At 44.1% G+C, this 20,461-nt stretch overlaps 2 protein-coding genes across 6 annotated transcripts in view; one reads left to right on the top strand and one right to left on the bottom strand.

Annotated features, from left to right (window-relative positions):
* The window catches only part of LOC132765756 (zinc finger protein 721-like), a 55,515-nt gene that overhangs the window by 20,692 nt on the left and 14,362 nt on the right, over positions 1 to 20,461 (top strand). Inside the window, exons 5-6 of the mRNA XM_067463807.1 lie at positions 8,096 to 8,187; positions 9,207 to 9,377. Coding sequence (XP_067319908.1) covers positions 8,096 to 8,187; positions 9,207 to 9,377 — 263 coding nt within the window. The remainder of the gene's footprint in view (positions 1 to 8,095; positions 8,188 to 9,206; positions 9,378 to 20,461) is intronic.
* On the bottom strand, positions 308 to 14,250 carry LOC132765984 (zinc finger protein 420-like). 5 transcript variants are annotated; one of them, XM_067465158.1, is made up of 8 exons: positions 13,975 to 14,250; positions 11,108 to 11,233; positions 9,171 to 9,622; positions 8,764 to 8,869; positions 7,248 to 7,318; positions 6,056 to 6,182; positions 4,981 to 5,109; positions 308 to 3,262 (listed from the first exon to the last, which is right to left on the bottom strand). In XM_067465158.1, the coding sequence occupies exons 3-8, from the start codon at positions 9,561 to 9,563 to the stop codon at positions 1,383 to 1,385; spliced, it is 2,706 nt and encodes a 901-aa protein (XP_067321259.1). In that variant the 5' UTR covers positions 9,564 to 9,622; positions 11,108 to 11,233; positions 13,975 to 14,250; the 3' UTR covers positions 308 to 1,382. The 5 variants fall into 5 exon arrangements, with proteins under 5 accessions (XP_067321259.1, XP_067321260.1, XP_060616284.2 ...); XM_067465159.1 differs by lacking the exon at positions 13,975 to 14,250 and adding an exon at positions 10,803 to 10,902 and having other exon boundaries at positions 11,108 to 11,855; XM_060760301.2 differs by lacking the exon at positions 11,108 to 11,233.

The following is a 20,461-nucleotide window of genomic DNA, read 5'->3' as shown; positions in this document are numbered from 1 at the left end:
GCAGAGACATCTCCAGCTCATCCCCTGTTTGGGTAACAGCCAGCACGTCAATGACTTAAATCAAGAAATAGTTTTCTAAGATTGAATGTTTGCCATGTATATGTGCATTGTAAGCTACAATGTCATAGGATCCTGAAGTGTAATGCCAAATGAGGACACTGAGAGCTTTCATAGCAATTCATTGTCCCTACCTTCATCAGAATAGTAAATGGACAGGTGAAAGGAAACAAAAAAACAAAGAGCTCATGAAAAGAGACTGCTTTTGAAGGCATATTGTGGTTGATATCAGAGAAATGACTGTAGAGGCTTTCATAAGAAAACATAATTTATTGTCTCGGGAATTCCACTTTAGGATAATAAAGGAAACAGGCAAAAGAAGGTGACCTAAATTGGGTTAGAAGAGACAACAAAGGCTGGCTCTCCTGGTTAAGGGGTAAGTGAACACCTACAGCCGAAGGTGTTAGTACAGGCATGGGCAAACTTTGGCCCTCCAAGTGTTTTGGACTTCACCTCCCACAATTCCTAACAGCCTCAGGCTCCTTCCTTCCCACCCCCCTCCCCTCAGCTGCTTAAATCGGAAGCAGCCAGGCTTTGAAGCTGCAAGGCTATTCAATGCTAATCAAGCTGGCGAATTGCAACATTCACACTTGCCTCAAACAGACAAAAGTTCTTTCTCCCACCCTGAACAGTGCACAGATATATAAACCTCAACTGCCGAGTTTTCAACAGACCTCACAACCTCTAAGGATGCCTGCCATAGATGTGGGCGAAACGTTAAGAGAGAATGCTTCTGGAACATGGCCAGACAGTCTGGAAAACTCACAGCAACCCAGACAAGAGTTTCCAACAGACTTCGCAACCTCTGAGGATGCCTGCCATAGATGTGGGAGAAACATCAGGAGAGAATGCTTCTGGAACATGGCCATACAGCCTGGAAAACTCACAGCAACCCAGACTAGAGTTTCAAATAGACTTCACAACCTCTGAGGATGCCTGTTATAGATGTGGGTGAAACGTCAGGAGAGAATGCTTCTGGAACATGGCCAGACAGCATTGAAAACTCACAGCAGCCCAAACAGGGAACAGAAAGCAGAGAAATAGGGGAGAGTGAGAAGTCTGACTCTGTAGCTATCCTAACATATAACCCCCTTCCCACCACCATAAATCTGTATGTTTGGCTACAAAAATGGAAATCATAAGAAAAGTGAAGTCTGGGGGTAGAAAAAGTCCCACTCAATGTATTTGGGAAGAATCAGTCAAGCGTCTTCTAAACGTTCACAATACTTTTGTTTCCCACACTTAACAATATTTGCATGGTTTCTAGGCTGATATGCCCCCAAATGTGTCTTAAAATACAATGTGTGAACGCAACATTTAACATGCTACTCATATGTGCAGGGTTTCTCTCCTAAGTGGAGTTCCTGATAGACTGCCATGACTGAAGCAAAATCTAAACTGTTCCATACAACGTCATTACCCTTATGCGCTCTCATGTGTCTGTTCAGCAGAGTTTTCCGAGCAAAACTTTCCCCACACTCCTTGCATTTGTATGGTTTCTCTCCTGTGTGGACTCTCTGGTGGCTCATGAGATCCGACTTGTGAGCAAAACACTTCCCACAATCTTGGCACCTGTACGGTTTCTCCCCTGTGTGGACTCTCTGGTGAGTCAAAAGGGCGGAGGAGTGAGCAAAACCTTTCCCACACTCCTGGCATTCATAGGGTTTCTCTCCGGTGTGGATTCTCTCATGCTTCACCAAGCTCGACCTATGAGCAAAACTTTTCCCACATTCCTGACAAGAATGTGGTTTCTCTCCATTGTGGATTTTCTGGTGATTCACGAGGCCCGATTTCTGCACAAAACTTTTCCCACACTCCAGGCAGGTGAAGGTTTTCTCTCCGTTGTGGATTCTCTGGTGATTGACAAGGACTCTCTTGCAAACAAAATATTTGCCACACTCTTCACATTTGTAGGGGTTCTCTGTGGAGTGGATTGCTTGGTGGATGAGAAGGCTTGAGTGCCGAATAAAATTTTTCCCACATTCCTGGCACTTGTATGATTTCTCACCCGTGTGGACAACCTGATGAGCCAAAAGGTCTGAACTGCGAACAAAGCATTTCCCGCATTCCTGGCATTTGTAGGGTTTCTCTCCAGTGTGGAGTCTCTGGTGGACCACTAGGTTTGACTTGCCGACAAAACATTTCCCACACTCCTGGCATTTGTAGGGTTTCTCCCCGGTGTGGAACCTCTGATGCACCAGAAGACGTGTTTTCTGGGCAAAGCATTTCCCACAGTCTTGGCATTTGAAGGGCCCCTCTTTTGTGTGGGTTCTCATGTGAACTAAAAGGGTGGAATTATGAGTGAAGTATTTCCCGCACTCCTGGCATTTGTGTGGTTTCTCTCCCGTGTGGCATCTCTGGTGGACGTGAAGGGTTGAGTTCTGAGCAAAACACTTCCTGCACTCCTGGCACCTGTACGGTTTCTCTCCTGTGTGGACTCTCCGGTGAGTTACGAGGTCTGCCTTGCGCGCAAAGCATTTCCCGCAATCCTGGCATTTGTAGGGTTTCTCCCCAGTGTGGACTCTTTGGTGAGTCAGAAGGGCGGAGGAGTGAGCAAAGCATTTCCCGCACTCCTGGCATTCGTAGGGTTTCTCCCCAGTGTGGACTCTCTCGTGCTTCATGCAGCCTGACTCCTGAACAAAACATTTCCCACATTTGTAGCACTTGTACGGTTTCTCTCCTGTGTGGATTTTCTGATGGGTTAGAAGGACCGACGAGTGAGCAAAACTTTTCCCACACTCCTGGCATTTGTAAGGTTTCTCTCCTGTGTGGACTCTCACGTGCCTCACAAAGCCCGACTTGTAAACAAAATCTTTTCCACACTCCTGGCATCTGTACGGCTTTTCCCCAGTGTGGACTACAAGGTGAGTCAAAAGGTTTGAGCTGTGAGTAAAACATTTGTCACACTCCTGGCATTTGAATGGTTTTTCGTCTGTGTGCACTCTCTGTTGCTCCACGAAGTCTGTCTTGCACGGCTTTTCTTCTAGAGGGACTCTCTGGTGTTTTGCAATGTACAATTTGTGGTCAAAATATTGCATGCATTTCTTTCCTCTATGGACCTGCTTGTGAAGGCTAAGGGCCATCTTTTGGGGGAGATATTTGCCACATCTGGGGCCTCTATTGTTATTTTCCTCTTCTGTATGGGTTTCCTGGTATCTTGCGAGATCAAATTTGTCATCAATTTCCATTTTCTTCCAGTTATCTCCTGAGAGGGAACATAAGTGCAGACAAGATTGACTTCCAACTCAGAGAGAGAAGGAACATGTCAGAAATATTAAAAATTAACTAGGTATTTTTAATTACAAAAATGTGAGTCATAGAATCATAGAGTTGGAAGAGACCTCGTGGGCCATCCAGTCCAACCCCATTCTGTCAAGAAGCAGGACAATCACATTCAAAGCACACCCAACAGAGGTCCATTCAGCCTCTGTTTAAAAGCCTCCGTAAAATTTTTATGCTTATATTTTGTTTTGTTAACCTTATGTTATGTTGTTTTTACTTTGTATGTTTTGTGATGTTACCTGGAAACAGCTCTGAGTCCCCTCGGGGAGATGGAGCGGTATATAAATCAATTATTATTATTATTATTATTATTATTATTATCTGTGGGGACATGATTCAGACCATAGTGAACCAGTTACTTTAGGCTCCCGGGGAAACAAAAATGTGGGGGCAATCCAAAATCTTTTTCACACGTACTGCTCTCGAGCCAGGCATTGTCCCCCATGCAAAGATACAGAATGGGGGACAATGCCTGGCTCGAGAGCAGTACGTGTGAAAAAGATCTTGGAGTCCTTGTGGACAACAAGTTAAACATGAGCCAACAATGTGATGTGGCGGCAAAAAAAGCCAATGGGATTTTGGCCTGCATCAATAGGAGTATAGTGTCTAGATCTAGGGAAGTCATGCTACCCATGCTCTATTCTGCTTTGGTTAGACCACACCTGGAATATTGTGTCCAATTCTGGGCACCACAATTGAAGAGAGATATTGACAAGCTGGAATGTGTCCAGAGGAGAGCGACTAAAATGATAAAAGGTCTGGAGAACAAGCCCTATGAGGAACGGCTTAAAGAGCTGGGCATGTTTAGCCTGAAGAAGAGAAGGCTGAGAGGGGATATGATAGCCATGTATAAATATGTGAGAGGAAGCCACAGGGAGGAGGGAGCAAGCTTGTTTTCTGCTTCCTTGGAGACTAGGACGCAATGGAACAATGGCTTCAAACTACAAGAGAGGAGATTCCATCTGAACATGAGGAAGAACTTCCTGACTGTGAGAGCCGTTCAGCAGTGGAACTCTCTGCCCCAGAGTGTGGTGGAGGCTCCTTCTTTGGAAGCTTTTAAACAGAGGCTGGATGGCCATCTGTCGGGGGTTATTTGAATGCGATGTTCCTGCTTCTTGGCAGGGGGTTGGACTGGATGGCCCATGAGGTCTCTTCCAACTCTTAGATTCTATGATTCTATGAATCCTATTTCAAAGCAGCTTTGAAAAGTGACCAGGGCTGCTTTAAAACAGTGCCATTCAAATGCATCATGCCACAAGCCATTAGGAGCAGTTCCCTGGAGTTTCCAGGAAAGACACCGGGGAAAAAGTGCCAGTCCCCCACATCAAATAGCCTAGAAAACACTGGTTTGAACTGTATTTCCAAAGTAGGACTGCATGCACACTGTAGAATTAATGCAGTTTTATGCCACTTTAACTGCTGTTTCTCAATGCCTTGGAATTGTGGGATTTATAGTTTCGTGAGGCATCAGCACCCTTTGGTAGAAAAGTCTATAAAGGTCCTGAAAAACAACAATAACATGTTTCCATAGCATCCATGTTGTGTCAAACTGCATTAATTCTAGAGTGTAGATCCATCCTAGAATGGCTGAGTGAGTGATGACTTCCAGAATTTCATATCTGGAAGTAAAGTTGAGTCTACCTGGTTTACTCAGTGAATCCCCTGAACCGGTTTCCAGGATTTTTGTCAGACCTATGACCTGGGAATCTGGCATCTTCAGCTCCTCCTCTTCCTCTTCCCTTTGGTCAGTGTTTGGCTCTGGAACTGAAGCTGAAAAAAGACGAGAACAGCAATGATTAGAAGCAATCTACAGAATATTAGAAAGCATTACTATGAGAAGCCCTTCCCAAATCCATATTTCGGGCACTGAATGTTTGCCTTATATGTTTGGAATCTGCCCTGAGTCCTTTTGGGGAGATAGAACAGAATATAAATAGATTATTATTATTATTATTATTATTATTATTATTATTATTATTATATTTTAAAGTGGTCCAATTTAGGATTTTTTCCCCCACCTGAATATTGCATGCAAAACACTCCAGGCCTCCAGCTATTTCACACATCTAGTGTTGGAATTCAACCCCACACTGCCCAAGTCTCAAGTCCTCAACAAGGAGCAGTTAGTTTCCCTTCCCCATGTCTCCTGCATGACAGTTGGGATATATCTCATTTCTTCTCTCCTGTCTGTTTCTGCTCTCATTCGGATTGTTTGTTTAAAATGGATACTCTTCTACTGCAAGCCTTTTTTTGAATCTGCCTTCTGCCTTTTTACACTCTACTAAGGAGTGTATGTGCTGTTTGCTTTGAGATCTCTCTCTGCGTGTGTGTCAGGAGAGATGTAGCCATTGGTGATTTTCCCCTCTCTTTGAAACCTTAGAAGAGATGGGTTTAAGAAGTAGCTCAGATCCAAGTCTTGATTATTAAGAAATGTAGTTAGTTTCTTATTACTGTACATAAACTTTTTGTGATTTTTAAGACTGAACTTTGCATGTTTGCTTCCTAATCTCTGAATTCTTTACAGCCACATCACACGGCACTTCATGCTCTGCTTGCTAATGAGCTGATGCTCAACTTTTGTATCCTCTTTGATTTTTGGATGCTCTGCTATATACTTCTGGGTAAATTTCTCTAACATCTAGTTCCCTTGGGCCCTTCTCCAAATGGCACGAGAAACATATATACTCTCATGAGTCAAGCAAAAGAAGACTCCTACCAAGAGAGGTCACAATCTCGTGGGTCTCCTCCATGACTTCCTTGTGCAGAGCCCTCTGGCCCAAGTCCAGCAAGGCCCACTCCTCTGGGGAAAAATCCACAGCCACCTCCTCAAACATCAACAGGCACTGAAGGGAAAAAGGAGAGGAGAAAAAAAATTCCTGTTCACCACTAATGTTACAATTGTCGACCAATCTAATCCAAAGGACAGTTCAAAGCAGGTATGGACAAACGTCTGGCCAACAGGCGCTTTGGACTTCAACTCCCACAATTCAGAACAGCTCATGAGAGGTTTCCCAGAGGAAAAAAGGTATCAGTTCGAATTTGCGGCTAACATGAGCTTGGATGGTTTAACACAGGTATGGGCCAACTTGGGCCCTCTGGGTGTTTTGGACTTCAACTTCCACAATTCCTAACAGCCTCAGGTCCTTCCTTTTCAAAGGAAGGGCCTGAGGCTGTTAGGAATTGTGGAAGTCCAAAACACTCAGAGGTCCCAAGCTGGCCCATGCCTGTGTTAACCTGTGTGCTGCTCCTACATTCCCATTTTTAATAAATTCCTTAATCTGAATATGATGAAATTTGTAGTATGAAGGGAATAAATGCTTGTTTATCTCTTCCAGGAGTGTGAATGGGGAAGCTGGCTGAGTGTCAGCTGCATTAAGATCACTCTGACCAAAAGGTCATGAGTTCGAAGCCAGCCCGGGCTGGAGTGGGTGTCCAGCCATTGTGTAGCCCGTTGTCGACCTTTGCAACCCGAAAGAAAGTTGCATCTATCAAGTAGGAAAATAAGGCACCACCTTGTGTGGGAGGCTAAATTTAACTAATTTATGAGGCCATAAAGAAAGAAGACTCCGAGGAATGTGGAATGCGGAAGAGCTTCATCGGTGTCGTTGATGGACGATGAAAAGCAGCAGCTCCCCTGGCGGCCAGAAAAAAAGTTAAATAGCCTTTGTCTGTTAAATGTTGTTTGTCAAACTGGCATTGAATGTTTGCCATATATGTGTTTACTGTAATCCGCCCTGAGTCCCCTGCGGGGTGAGAAGGGCGGAATATAAGAACTGAGTCGCCCTAAAGGGCTGAGAATGGCGGTTAACAAATGCATCAAATAAATAAATAAATAAATAAATAAATAAATAAATAAATAAATAAACTGTAAATAAATAAATAATAATAAATAAAGAGGCACTCTTTACCTGATCTGCTCCCACTCCATCAAAATGGACCAAAGATGACCGAGTCCTTGTTGGTGCCATTAGTCCAGTTCCTGTGTGAGAGAAAACAGGGTGGGAAGCCAAACACTTCTGTGTGTCTCCAAGATTAGCAGTACAATCACCATATTTTTTTAAATGCACACAGTAGACCCTCTCTATCAGGCAAAGGAAAACTTGGGCCCTCCAGGTGATTTGCACTTCAACTCCCCCAATTCCTAACATTTGAAATCCAAAACACCTGGAGGGCCCAAGTCTGACCATGTTTGCTCTATTTTTACAGATTTTGCACCCACAGATTCAACTATCTATGGCCATGATGGCGAACCTATGACACGCGTGTCAGCACTGACACACATAGCTGTTTTTGATGACACCTGCTGCATACAGAAAAGTATGGGGCCACATGCTGAGAAGGATGTTTCATCCTTGGCCAGGTTCAGTACCCGAGGATGGAACACTTGCTGTAGTGTAGTGTAGACACTCTGTGCCGGAGGTCTGTAGGTCAAAACAACAGAACTCCGGCACAGAACGTCTAGTTCTGGGACTTCTGGTTAAGCCATTAGGGGATCTTTGGCCAGCAGAGAAGGGAGCAGCAGAATGCTGCAAGAGATGCATCTCTGGGGGCCCTGTGATCGCTATAACCAGCAACCACATAACCACAGTAACCATCATCCAATCCAAAGAAACAGATTGACAGATGAAGTTAGTAGTGCTTGCTTGGGCTTGAAGTGTACAAAATACCAACCTTCAATTGAAGATTTAGCCAATGAAATTCAGCAACAAAAAAGTCACTAATAGGCAGGTTAGTTAAAGAATTCCCCCTCCCCCAGTTATCTTAGTTCACGGCGCCCCAAACAAGTTAAATAATATCAAGACCATCCAAAGAAACCCACAATGGATGAACAAAGAAGTCACTAAGCAGGTAGGTTAAAATTAGTTTTTGGTTTATTAAATGCAGTTATATATTACATAAACTATAAATATCGTAAAATTATGGTTTGTTTCTCGAAGTGACACCCCACCTGAGTTATGCTCGGTTTTTTGGCGAATTTTGACACACCAAGCTCAAAAGGTTGCCCATCACTGATTTATGGCTTGAAAAAAAAATCCAAAAAGCAAACAGATATATTGCCACTTGATATAGGAGACATAATTTCACTGTGCCGTTGCCTGTAATGAGACTTGATCACCCATGGATTTTGATATAGAAAAAACCCACAGCAAATATCCTTTCCTGTGATTGGTTTAATATCTTTTTATCCAATTAAAATTACTTCTATATCTGGATCTGTAGCTTTCTGGTGAAATAATTACTTCACAAACAAAGTTGGAAGGCTTTAATTAAAAAGCATGCAGTAGCAAACGCAACAAAGTTCAAACTGACAGTTTATTTCCCTCACACCTCACCCTAGACCCTCACCTTTATTGCTCCCATTTCCATGGCAACCCTCTCCCAGATTTCAAATATACACATGACAATTCTAAGGATGATCCTTACCTACTAAAATGGCAGCACTATCACTCTCTTTCCTTATTTTCCCTTGCTGGGCGTCCCATGGAAGCTTCTCTAGCACACAGTCAATACTCACAGGCAGATCTTTCACCTGGAAGTGGAACCAAGGCACCAAATGAGGAAAAGAGTTATAGAGTCAGTGGGAAATATGGTTGACTCTCTGAATTTGAGGGTTTTAACTATTGGTACAATTGATCACATTGTACATATGTTGTTCTGAACTAAGAAGAGTAAACTACTTGTTCTTTACTGTTCCCCTGCATGGCATATTTTCTTTCTCTGGCAAGGCAGCGTGTGGGCTGATCAAAGGTGAACTACACATGGTTTATTTTACATTACACCACACACATCCCATGCACCCCAGGTAGCTTCAAAGGGTGACATGTTCTTACCTGCTCCTCTGGCTTCTCCCCCTCTGCTTGGCTCAGGAGGAAGCCTTCCGCCAGGGCCACCGCCTGGGAACTGGTCTCTGCCCCACACTCTCGGACCCAGCTCCCCATCTCTGGGGGCAGGATGCTCAGGAACTGCTCCAGGATCACCAGGTCCAGCATCTTCGCCTTGGAGTGTCGCTCTGGCTTCAGCCACTGGCAGCAGAGAAGGTGAAGCCGGCTGCAAACCTCCCGCGGTCCCTGGGACTCTTGATAACAGAACTGCTTAAAGTGCTGGTGTGGTGTGTCTATACTGATAGGATCTTCACAAAGGATTTCTGGCAGCATTTCTTCCCAGAGTTCTCCACTTCCTTCATTCTTGATAGCACCAGGGCCAGCTGCATTCAGGTCAGCCATCTGTCATTGACGCAAGTGAGAGTGTCTATGTGTTTTTACTAGGGTGTGCTCTTAAAGACCTGAAAAACCAAGGCATTCTTCTGTTAAGAGGCATAACATTGTTCCTGCATGGCAAGGGGTTGGATTGGATGACCCTTGTTGTCTCTTCCAACTGTATGATCATGACTCCATATTTTATGTAGTTTTAATCTGTTTGGTTGATTGATATGTGTTTGAATTGCTTATATATTTAGATTTTTTTATATTTTGATGAGATGTGTTTTATTGTTTACCTGTGCGGCATTGAATTTTTGACGGATTTGTAAGCTGACCTGAATCATAGAATCATAGACCTGGAAGAGACCTCGTGGTCCATCCAGTCCAACCCCATTCTGCCAATGTAATTGGCCACTTTGATTAGCATTGAATGGTCTTGCAGTTTCAAAGCCTGGCTGCTTCCACTTGCCTAGTTTCCAACAGACCTCACAACCTCTGAGGATGCCTGCCATAAATGTGGGCAGAACATCAGGGGAGAATGCTTCTGAAATATGACCATACAGCCTGGAAAACTCACAGCAATCTAGTGATTCTGGCCATGAAATCCTTTGACAACACAATATTTTTTTTGTACTTAGTATATGCAAAGCAAGATAATTAACAATAGAATCAGCATAGCCAATGTGAGTCATCTCTAGGAGAGCAAGGTGGGATATAATAATAATTGTAATAATAATCATCATCGTCGTCGTCGTCGGAGCCCCTGGTGGCACAGTGGGTTAAACCCTTGTTCGAATCTGACATGTCAGTCTTCAGTCCTGCTGGCACAAGCAGGCAGGCAGGCAGACTGAAGACTGACATGTCGGAGGTTTGAATCCGGGGGGTGTTGAGCTCCCTCTGTTAGCTCCAGCTCCCCATGCGGTGACATGAAGGAAGCCTCCCACAAGGATGGCAAAACATCAACATATCCGGCCATCCCCTGGGCAATGACCTTGTAGATGGGTAATTCTCTCACACCAGAAGCAACTTGCGGTTTCTCAAGTTGCCCCTGACATGGAAAAAAAATAATCAAACAAATCAAAAACCCATTTATCCCACTAACAAAACCACCCAGGGAAAAAAAATAAAATTGATTTCCTACCATCCCAGCCACATACAAAAAAGGGAAATTCTCATTCACATCCTCATTACTACTTATCTAACATTTCAACTTCTAATATTCAAGAAAAAAATATCCTAAATATTCAAAACCACAAGAATTACCATCCTTTCTGTCTTCCACATCTTTCAGAAAACATTGTCCCGGTCTTCCCTACACACACCCATCTTCTCCACACCAACTAGGACAGCAGCAGTTCCCTTTCTGGAGTAAACAAACACCTTTCAGAAGACAACCCAGGGATCTTTTCCAGCACACAAAGAAAATGGCAAACAAATCGGTTTATAAAATCCTTGCAGTGCTTCTTGGATTCAAGGCAACACAGTTAGACAAAGGAACGCAAGGAGGAATGGCAAAGTTTTGCCCCCAGACACACAGGGTTGGTCTGGAGCCTCTGGCTAGAGCTCACCCGCCATCCTCAGATCTTCTCTTCTTGGATCTTTCTTTCCCAATTCACTCAGACCCCAGGAAGCCTCTGCCAGTTTCTTCTTCAGTTCCTTCTGTCATGATGCTCGAGACCCAGGCTTCACTGCAGCTAAAAGACTGTAAATGTTATTGCCTGGGGTTTACTGTCCTTTGTCCCCAGTCCCCACATGGCCAGGAAGGGGAGTGGCCTCTGCCTGCACTGAGATCCAAGCCTTTGATCCTCCAGGTATTTGGGACTTCAGCTCCCAGAATTCTTGACAGCTGGCTAAGCCGGCTGGGCCTTCTGGGAGTTGAAGTCCCAAACACCTGGAGAAGTAAAGCTTAAAAAGCCACTGCTCTAGAGAAGGCCTGGGCAAACTTTGGCTCTCCAGGTGTTTTGGACTTCAATTCCCACAATTCCTAACCTCTGAAACAAAGGATGCCTCCAGGCACATCAGCCAGGCGACCTCTATGCAGATACCTTCACTGATTGACATTGCAACTGTAAGGCTACTAAAGGCTAATCAAACTTGCTAATTGCAACATTCACACCTGCTCCAAACAGACCAGCATCCTTTCTCTCACGCTGGGCATGATCTATATAAATAAAAATGTAATGTTCGTTTGTGGGATTAACATTACTCAAAAACCACTTGACGAATTGACACCAAATTTGGACACAAGATACCTATCGGGCCAACATATGACCATCACTCATAAAAACACTGAAAAGCACAGCAGAAGAGACTTAAAAAGCCAAAAAACAAAAAATACATTACAATGCATGCGCAAAACCACATATATACACATATACACAAATATATACACACACATATATATACACACAAAACACATATACACAGACTGGGCCACAGCAACACATGGCAGGGGACAGCTAGTCTATATAAATAAAAATGTAATGTTTGTTTGTGGGATTAACATAACTTAAAAACCACTTCACGAATTGTCACCAAATTTGGACCCTACACCCTTAACAGACCAACAAGTGACCATCACTCATAAACCCCTGCAAAAAAAAACCCCAAAAAGCTAAATGACAATACAGATGCACATGCCCGGCTTACTAACCAGAGAGCAGGGACACACCTCTCTCAAGTGCTGCCTTCGAGCCCAACTCCTTTCTAGCCCATGTCTAGAGGAAAGGATTGAAGGAGGGAAAGGGGAAGGAAGGAGAGAAGGAGGGAGGGAAAGAGGAAAAAGAAGGAAGGAGGGAAGGAAGGGAGGAGACAATGAGGGAGGGGAAAGAGGGAAAGAAGGAAGGAGGGGAGGAAAGAAAGAGGTAGAGAAGGAAGGAAGGAGAGAAGGAGGGAGGGAAAGAGGTAAAGAAGGAAGGAGAGAAAGAAGGAGGGAAAGAAGGAATTAAGGAAGGAAGGAAGGAAGGAAGGAAGGAAGGAGAGAAAGAGAGAGGGAAGGAAGGAGGGAAGGAAAGAAAGAGGGAAGGAAAGAAAGAAGGAAGGAGGGAAGGAAGGAAGGAAAGAGGTAAAGAAGGAAGGAGATAATGAGGTAGGGAAAGAAAAAGTGGGTGAAAAGTGGAAAGAGGCAGAGATGGAAGGAAGGAGAAAAGGAAAGAAAAAAGGGAAGGAAGAAAAGAGAGAGGGAAGGAAGGAGAGAAAGAAAAGAGAGAAAGAGGGGGGAAGGAAGGAAGGAAAGAGGTAGAGAAGGAAGGAAGGACAGAATGAGGGAAGGAAAGAGGGAAAGAAGGAAGGAGGGAAGAAGGAAGGAAAGAAAGAGGTAGAGAAAGAAGGAAGGAGAGAAAGAGAAGGAAGGAGAGAAGGCGGGAGGGAGAGAAAAAAGAGGCATGCAGAAAAGAGGTAGAGATGGAAGGAAGGATATAAGGAAAGAAAAGGGGAAGGAAGGAAAGAGAGAGGGAAGGAAGGAAGGAGAGAAAGAAAGGAGAGAAAGGGAAAAGAAGGAAGGAAAGAGGTAGAGAAGGAAGGAAGGAGAGAAGGAGGGAGGGAAAGAGGGAAAGGAGGAAGGAGGGAAAGGGGGGAGGGAAGGAAAGAAAGGTAGAGAAGGAAGGAGAGAAAGAGAGAGGGAAAGAAGGAGGGAAGGAAGGAAAGAAAGAAAGAGGTAAAGAAGGAAGGAAGGAGAGAAGGAGGGAGGGAAAGAAGGAAGGAGGGAAGGAAAGAAAGAAAGAGGTAGAGAAGGAAGGAAGGAGAGAAGGAAGGAGGGAAAGAAAAAGGGGTATGCAGGAAAGAGGTAGAGATGGAAGGAAGGAGAAAAGGAAAGAAAAAAAGGGAAGGAAGGAAAGAGAGAGGGAAAGGAGAGAAAGAAAGGAGAGAAAGGGGGGAAGGAAGGAAGAGGTAGAAAAAGGAGAGAATGAGGGAGGGAAAGGGGGAAAGAAGAAAGGAGGGAAGGAAGGAAAGAAGTAGAGATGGAAGGAATGAGAGGAGGAGGGAGGGAAAGAAAGGGGGTATGCAGGAAAGAGGTAGAGATGGAAGAAAGGAGAAAAGGAAAGGGGAAGGAAGGAAAGAGAGAGGGAAGGAAGGAGAGAAAGAAAGGAGAGAAAGAGGGGGGAAGGAAAGAAGGAAGGAAAGAAAGAGGTGGAGAAGGAAGGAGAGAGTGAGGGAGGGAAAGAAAAAGCGGGTATGCAGGAAAGAGGTAGAGATGGAAGGAAGGAGAAAAGGAGAGAAAAAATGGGAAGGAAGGAAAAAGAGAGAGAAGGAAGGAAAGAGGTAGAGAAGGAAAAAATGAGAGAAAGAAGAAGGGAAAGACAAAGTGGGGGGGGAGGAAGGAAAGAGGGAGGAAAGGAAGGAAAGAAAGGAAGGAGAGAAAGAGGGAGGGAAGGTTGGCCACAGCAATGTGGGTACAGCTAGTTCCCTATATATATATTATACACACTCAACTTGCCTCGCTGCCAAGATGCCAGCCACAGATGCAGACGAAACGTCAGGAGAGAATGCTACTGGAACATTGGCCACACAGTCCAAAAAAACCCACAGCCACCCAATGTCACTAACGTTCAGGGAGCCTCAGAGGCACTTAGAGCTGCATAAACAGATCTGGGCTGTAAGCAATGTTTCAGAGGTAAACACTGCCACCAAGCGGTGAAGTTGGAGGTTTGGTCTCAGTGTTGCCAGTTTAGATTCACTCTAGAGCAGGCCTGGGCCAACTTGGGCCCTCCGGGTGTTTTGGACTCCAACTCCCACAATTCCTAACAGCCGGTAGGCTGTTAGGAATTGTGGGAGTTGGAGTCCAAAACACCCGGAGGGCCCAAGTTGGCCCAGGCCTGCACTCACCCATTTCAGGCCTATCCCGGAAGGGGCGGGTCTAGGCCCAAAGAGTGACAGCCAGGTGAAAAGGGACGCCTGTTTGGAGGAGGACAACCGGAAGAGGCGGGGCCTGGGCCCAAAGAGTGACAGCCAGGTGGAAGGCTGAAGGGGGCGGGGCTTCCGTGCTGGGCCCCATTTTCTGTGGGGAGGAAGGGAGGCGGGGCCTTTGTTCCCCCTTCTCCCGCCTCGAGTGTCCTGCTGGGCCCAGAATTGGTGCAGGTAAGAGGCAGTGGGCTGGGAAGGCCGAGGCCCAGTCAAGAATCCAGGCAGAGGTGCTCCTTATCTGTGGAAAGGCAGGTCTGGGAAGAGGGATTCAGCCTGTGCCAGGATCATAGGTCTGGGCCTGTGTTATGATGATAGGTGTCATAGCCTGTTCAGCAGTGGAACTCTCTGCCCCGGAGTGTGGTAGAGGCTCCTTCTTTGGAAGCTTTTAAACAGAGGCTGGATGGCCATCTGTCGGGGGTGCTTTGAATGCAATATTCCTGCTTCTATGATCATAGATCTAGGCCTGTGTTATGATCATCGATGTCAAAGCCTGTTCAGCCGTGGAACTCTCTGCCCCGGAGTGTGCTGGAGGCTCCTTCTTTGGAAGCTTTTAAACAGAGGCTGGATGGCCATCTGTCGGGGGTGCTTTGAATGCAATATTCCTGCTTCTATGATCATAGATCTAGGCCTGTGTTATGATCATCGATGTCAAAGCCTGTTCAGCAGTGGAACTCTCTGCCCCGGAGTGTGGTAGAGGCTCCTTCTTTGGAAGCTTTTAAACAGGGGCTGGATGGCCATCTGTCAGGGATGATTTGAATGCAATATGTGTGTGTATTCTATATATATAAATATGTGTGTGTGTGTGTATAGATCATAGATCTAGACCATGTCAGTTAAATTTTGTGTGTGTGTATGTGTATATATATCTCTCTATATATGGTTGTTCCAGTGTGCCTTCCCAGAATAATGATCCCACAGCACTTTGTCCTCCAAAGCACTTTATATTGTTTTAGGTCTGCTTGTATGTTTCCACAAACGCCCCATCACCTTTTCTCCCATGTCCAGCATTATTTTTAAATTTTAATTACATTTGGCCTACCCATAGATTTTAAAGTGTGTTGCCCTATTGTTAATGCTTATGTTATTGTTTTATTGTCTTGTTTGGTTTTAATTGCTTGTATTGTTGTTGTTGTTATTGCTTATACCTATGAACCAGTTAGGACATTAAGATCGTCTGGGGAGGCCCTGCTCTCGATCCCGCCGGCTTCACAAGCACGCCTGACAGGGACGAGAGACAGGGCCTTCTCAGTGGTAGCCCCTCAGCTGTGGAACGCCCTTCCTGCAGATATTAGATCGACCCCCTCCTTGCTGGCATTCCGGAGGAAAGTAAAGACCTGGCTGTTTGAACAGGCATTCGACTAAGCAGTGTGATTGATTGACTGACTATCGGAACACGGAATATCGGATAACGAGTTTGGATTCTGATTTCATTGATGAGACCTGATTTATTTGTCGTGTCAGAACAACCAGTCAAATTATATTACATTTCTAACAGAACAAAGCAAACAAGCAGATTACAAAATTTGTGAGTATGAGAGTTGATTAAATGTCCTTTGACCAGTATCTGGCCACTTGGAGTGCTTCTGGTGTTGCTGCAAGAAGGTCCTCCATTGTGCATGTGGCAGGGCTCAGGGTGCATTGCAGCAGGTGGTCAGTGGTTTGCTCTTCTCCACACTCGCATGTCGAGGATTCCACTTTGTAGCCCCATTTCTTAAGATTGGCTCTGCATCTCGTGGTGCCAGAGCGCAGTCTGTTCAGTGCCTTCCAGGTCGCCCAGTCCTCTGTGTGCCCAGGAGGGAGTCTCTCGTTTGGTATCAGCCATTGGTTGAGGTTCTGGGTTTGAGCCTGCCACTTTTGGACTCTCGCTTGCTGAGGTGTTCCAGCGAGTGTCTCTGTAGATCTTAGAAAACTATTTCTAGATTTAAGTCGTTGACGTGCTGGCTGGTACCCAAACAGGGGATGAGCTGGAGATGTCTCTGCCTTGGTCCTTTCACTATTGGCTGCTACTTCCCGGCGGATGTCAGGTGGTGCAATACCGGCTAGACAGTGTAATTTTTCCAGTGGTGTAGGGCGCAGGCACCCCTTGATAATGCGGCATGTCTCATTAAGAGCCACATCCACTGCTTTAGTGTGGTGAGATGTGTTCCACACTGGGCATGCATACTCAGCAGCAGAGTAGCATAACGCAAGGGCAGATGTCTTCACTGTATCTGGTTGTGATCCCCAGGTTGTGCCAGTCAGCTTTCGTATGATATTGTTTCTAGCGCCCACTTTTTGCTTGATGTTCAGGCAGTGCTTCTTGTAGGTCAGAGCACGGTCCAGAGTGACTCCCAGGTATTTGGGTGCGCTGCAATGCTCCAGTGGGATTCCTGATGGATTTGTTATATTGATGTAGTGATGTATTGATATTGATGTTTAATGATTTGTGATGCAATTGCTTTTAAATGCTTAATGATTTTGTATTGTGTATGCCTAAATTGTTGTAAACCGCTCTGAGTCGTCTAAGGGCTGAGAAGAGCGGTATACAAATAAAGTAATTTAATTTAATTTAATTTGTACTGTTGTATTCTGGGCTCGGCCTCATGTAAGCTGCACCGATTCCCCTGGGGATATGGTAGCGGGGTATAAATAAATATTATTATTATTATTATTATTATATAAATAAAGATGTAATGTTCATTTGTGGGATTAGCGTAACTCAAAAACCACTGGACGAATGGACACCAAATTTGGACACAATACACTTATCAGGCCAACGAGTGACCATCACTCATACAAATACTGGAAAATACAGCAGAAGAGACTTTAAAAGCCAAAAATAAAAAATACATTGCAACGCATGCACAAAACCACACACGTACACATACGCAAACACACATATACACAAATATATACATGCACAAAGCACATATACACACTGGCCCACAGCAACACGTGGCAGGGGACAGCTTGTGTGTGTGTGTGTGTGTATACACACACATACACAGAGAGAGAAGGAGAGAGAAATTTTATCAGCTTCTTGGGTGCCTTATGAGGCTGATTGACCACATGTTTTAGCCTACTTTAATTTATTTGCATTGTTTTTCTAATTGCTTGTTTTTGTTGTATTGCTGTCTGTCATAGCACACGGCATGTGATAGAGGCTCCTTCTTTGGAGGCTTTTAAGCAGAGGCTGGATGGCTATCTGTCAGGGTGCTTTGAATGTGATTTTCCTGCATCTTGGCAGGGGGTTGGACTGCACGGCTTCTTGAAGTCTCTTCCAACTCTGTGATTCTATGATGATGATGATGATGATAATAATAATCCCCTTTCTGCCATGCAGGAAGACACAATCAAAGCACCCCCGACAGATGGCCATCCAGCTTCTGCATAGCAACCTTCAGAGAAGGAGCCTGCATCGCACTTACAGGCAACAGAATATTCCACTGCTCAATAGCTCTTACCATCAGGAAGTTCTTCCTTATTTTTAGGTGGGATTTCTTTTCCTGCAATTTGAACCCATTGTTCTGTGAAAGATTGTGATTTATGATGTTTGGGGCAAAATGTGTTTTAGCTTGTTGCCTTAGCGTGTTGCCTAAAATATACAGATTGAGCATTCCTTATCCAGAAGTGTTCCAAACTCTAATGCCATAGTTTTGCTTTCTGGTGGTTTAATGTACACAAACTTTGTTTCATATAAAAAAATCTATATAATATGATATGGAGCTATGTTTGGGTTGGTGCTGATACCCACCCCCCATATAAACGTATCTAAAAATGGGGCATGTCTTAGAATCACAGGTTTATTTATTTATCATGTCAGGAGCAACCAGACAGTTGTATTACATTTTTAACAAAACAAACAGACAAACAAACAAATAGACAAAACACAAAGTTTGCAAGCTTGGTAGTTGATTAAATGTCCTTTGACCAGTATCTGGCCACTTGGAGTGCCTCTGGTGTTGCTGCAAGGAGGTCCTCCATTGTGCCTGTAGTAGGAATCATAGGTGCTTTCTACATATAAACAAAACTTTTTTCCCCTGTTGGTAGTACTTAAATTAATGTGCATCTTAAAATCAATTGTGCCTTGGAATCAAAGAAATACAGTACTACAGTTAGACTTCCATGGCTTCACCACTCACAGATTCAACTAACCACAGCTGGAAAACAAAATTCAGGCAATCCAACCTCCAGTGTGGTTTCCTATTTTATAGTTGTAATTTTACATAGCTTTTAGCCTTTTCTGTCCAAGAGTACTGTTGCCTCATCAAGCTACAAATCCCAGGTTTTCTTAGCAACGAGCAGTGACAGCTAAAGCGGTGTCAAACTGCATTAATTCTTCAGTGTAGAGCCAGTCAAAGAGAGAAGGCAGTGAATTGAGAGGGGCAGAGCATTTTGGAGGAATGCTGCATCCCACAAGGGTCTTCTGCCAACCTAACAGTTCGAAAGCGAGTAGATCCTTGGCGGGAAGGCAAAAGCATGCCCCATGCAGACATGCCGGTAAAAAGATCAGAGATGTCTACAGACAGCAGGCTCCTTCAGCATGGAAAATGAAGCAAGAGCACCTCCCCATGGTTGGAAGTTGAGCATTGCCTCCAGACTCCAGAGATGGAAAAGGGGAAGGCCTTTACCGTATCTGTGTATTGTATGTCATATGTGTAAAAGGCATAGAAGGTTTGCTTTATAAATGTATTCCTTCCTGCTCCAAGGTGATAAAGGGGAATATAAATAAAGATTATTATTATTATTATTATTATTATTATTATTATTTTACTGACACAAAAACACATTATGTCACAGCAAATGAGATAAATATGCTGGATTTCGTATCAAAAAATCACAAGTCGAACATTTCCTAAGCGTTTAGGACTGTGTGATGTATTTTCGAATGATGCGTGCAGATCCAAGTAAGGTGGCCTTTTGCAGTTGACAGATCGTAATTTTGTAAATGTTTATTGCTTCCAAATTAATTAATTAATTAATTTACAGTATTTATATGCCACCCTTCTCACCCCGAAGGGGACTCTGAGCGGCTTACAAGATATATTTTCATACAATATATTATATTATTAGAATAGTACAATATCAGTATTATATATTACTATATTGCACTATACCATTATATTGTAATATTATTAGTAATATTACATGTAATGTAAATATATAATTATAATATTGTATTATTATTACAATTGCTGGCTGAGATCTCTCCCCCCCCCCCCCCCCGATGGGTTCCACCTTGTCGTGGTGGGGGGCTTAACTGCTCCAAGGATGCTGATAGCTGTGCTGGCGGTAGTGTCATTACTAGCAGCTTCAACCAAGCCAGTGAGGTCTCAGCCTAGGAGTGGAACTATGAGCACCTAACCCATTAGCATTATGGAGAAACAAACCAAAACAAAGTCTATACTGGCTTGGTCAACGCTCAGGATAAAAAGGACCGTGGTGGATGTTGCTGATTCCAGATATCCATCGACAAGTGGGCTATAGACTCAAAATACAAATGAACAATCACAGAAGCGGCAGAAATATACAATGCCAGAAAACTGCACAATAATAATAATTATTATTATTATTTGAAACACAACACTCTGCTGGCTCTTGTATTGAATTACACTTCCCAAGTGTCTAGGACTGTGTGATGTATCAGTGAATAATGCGTGCAGATCCCAGTAAGGTGGCTGATTGTGTTTAAGTGCAGGCCAAGGTCTTTAGGCACTGCACCCAGTGTGCCGATCACCTTGACTGGCTTGTGCCAGAGTCTTTGCAGTTCAATCTTTAAATCCTCATATTGTGTCAATTTTTCCAGTTGTTTCTCTTCAATCCTGCTGTCACCTGGGATTGCAACATCGATCCATACTTTGTTTTTTAACATGATCATGAGGTCAAGAGTATTGTGCTCCAAAACTCTGTCTGAATTCAGAAGTTTGACGTTTTCATTTTCTGTAACTTTTTCCGGCTTGTGATCCCACCAGTTCTTTGTAGCAGGCAGATGGCATTTGTTGTTCCAATGAATCATCTGAGCAATGGTGTTATGCCTCTGC

This window comes from Anolis sagrei, chromosome 2 (assembly GCF_037176765.1).
Source record: "Anolis sagrei isolate rAnoSag1 chromosome 2, rAnoSag1.mat, whole genome shotgun sequence".
NCBI lineage: Eukaryota > Metazoa > Chordata > Lepidosauria > Squamata > Dactyloidae > Anolis > Anolis sagrei.
The sequence above is the reverse complement of the archived record's forward strand: the minus strand, read 5'-3'. Positions and strand labels throughout refer to the sequence as shown.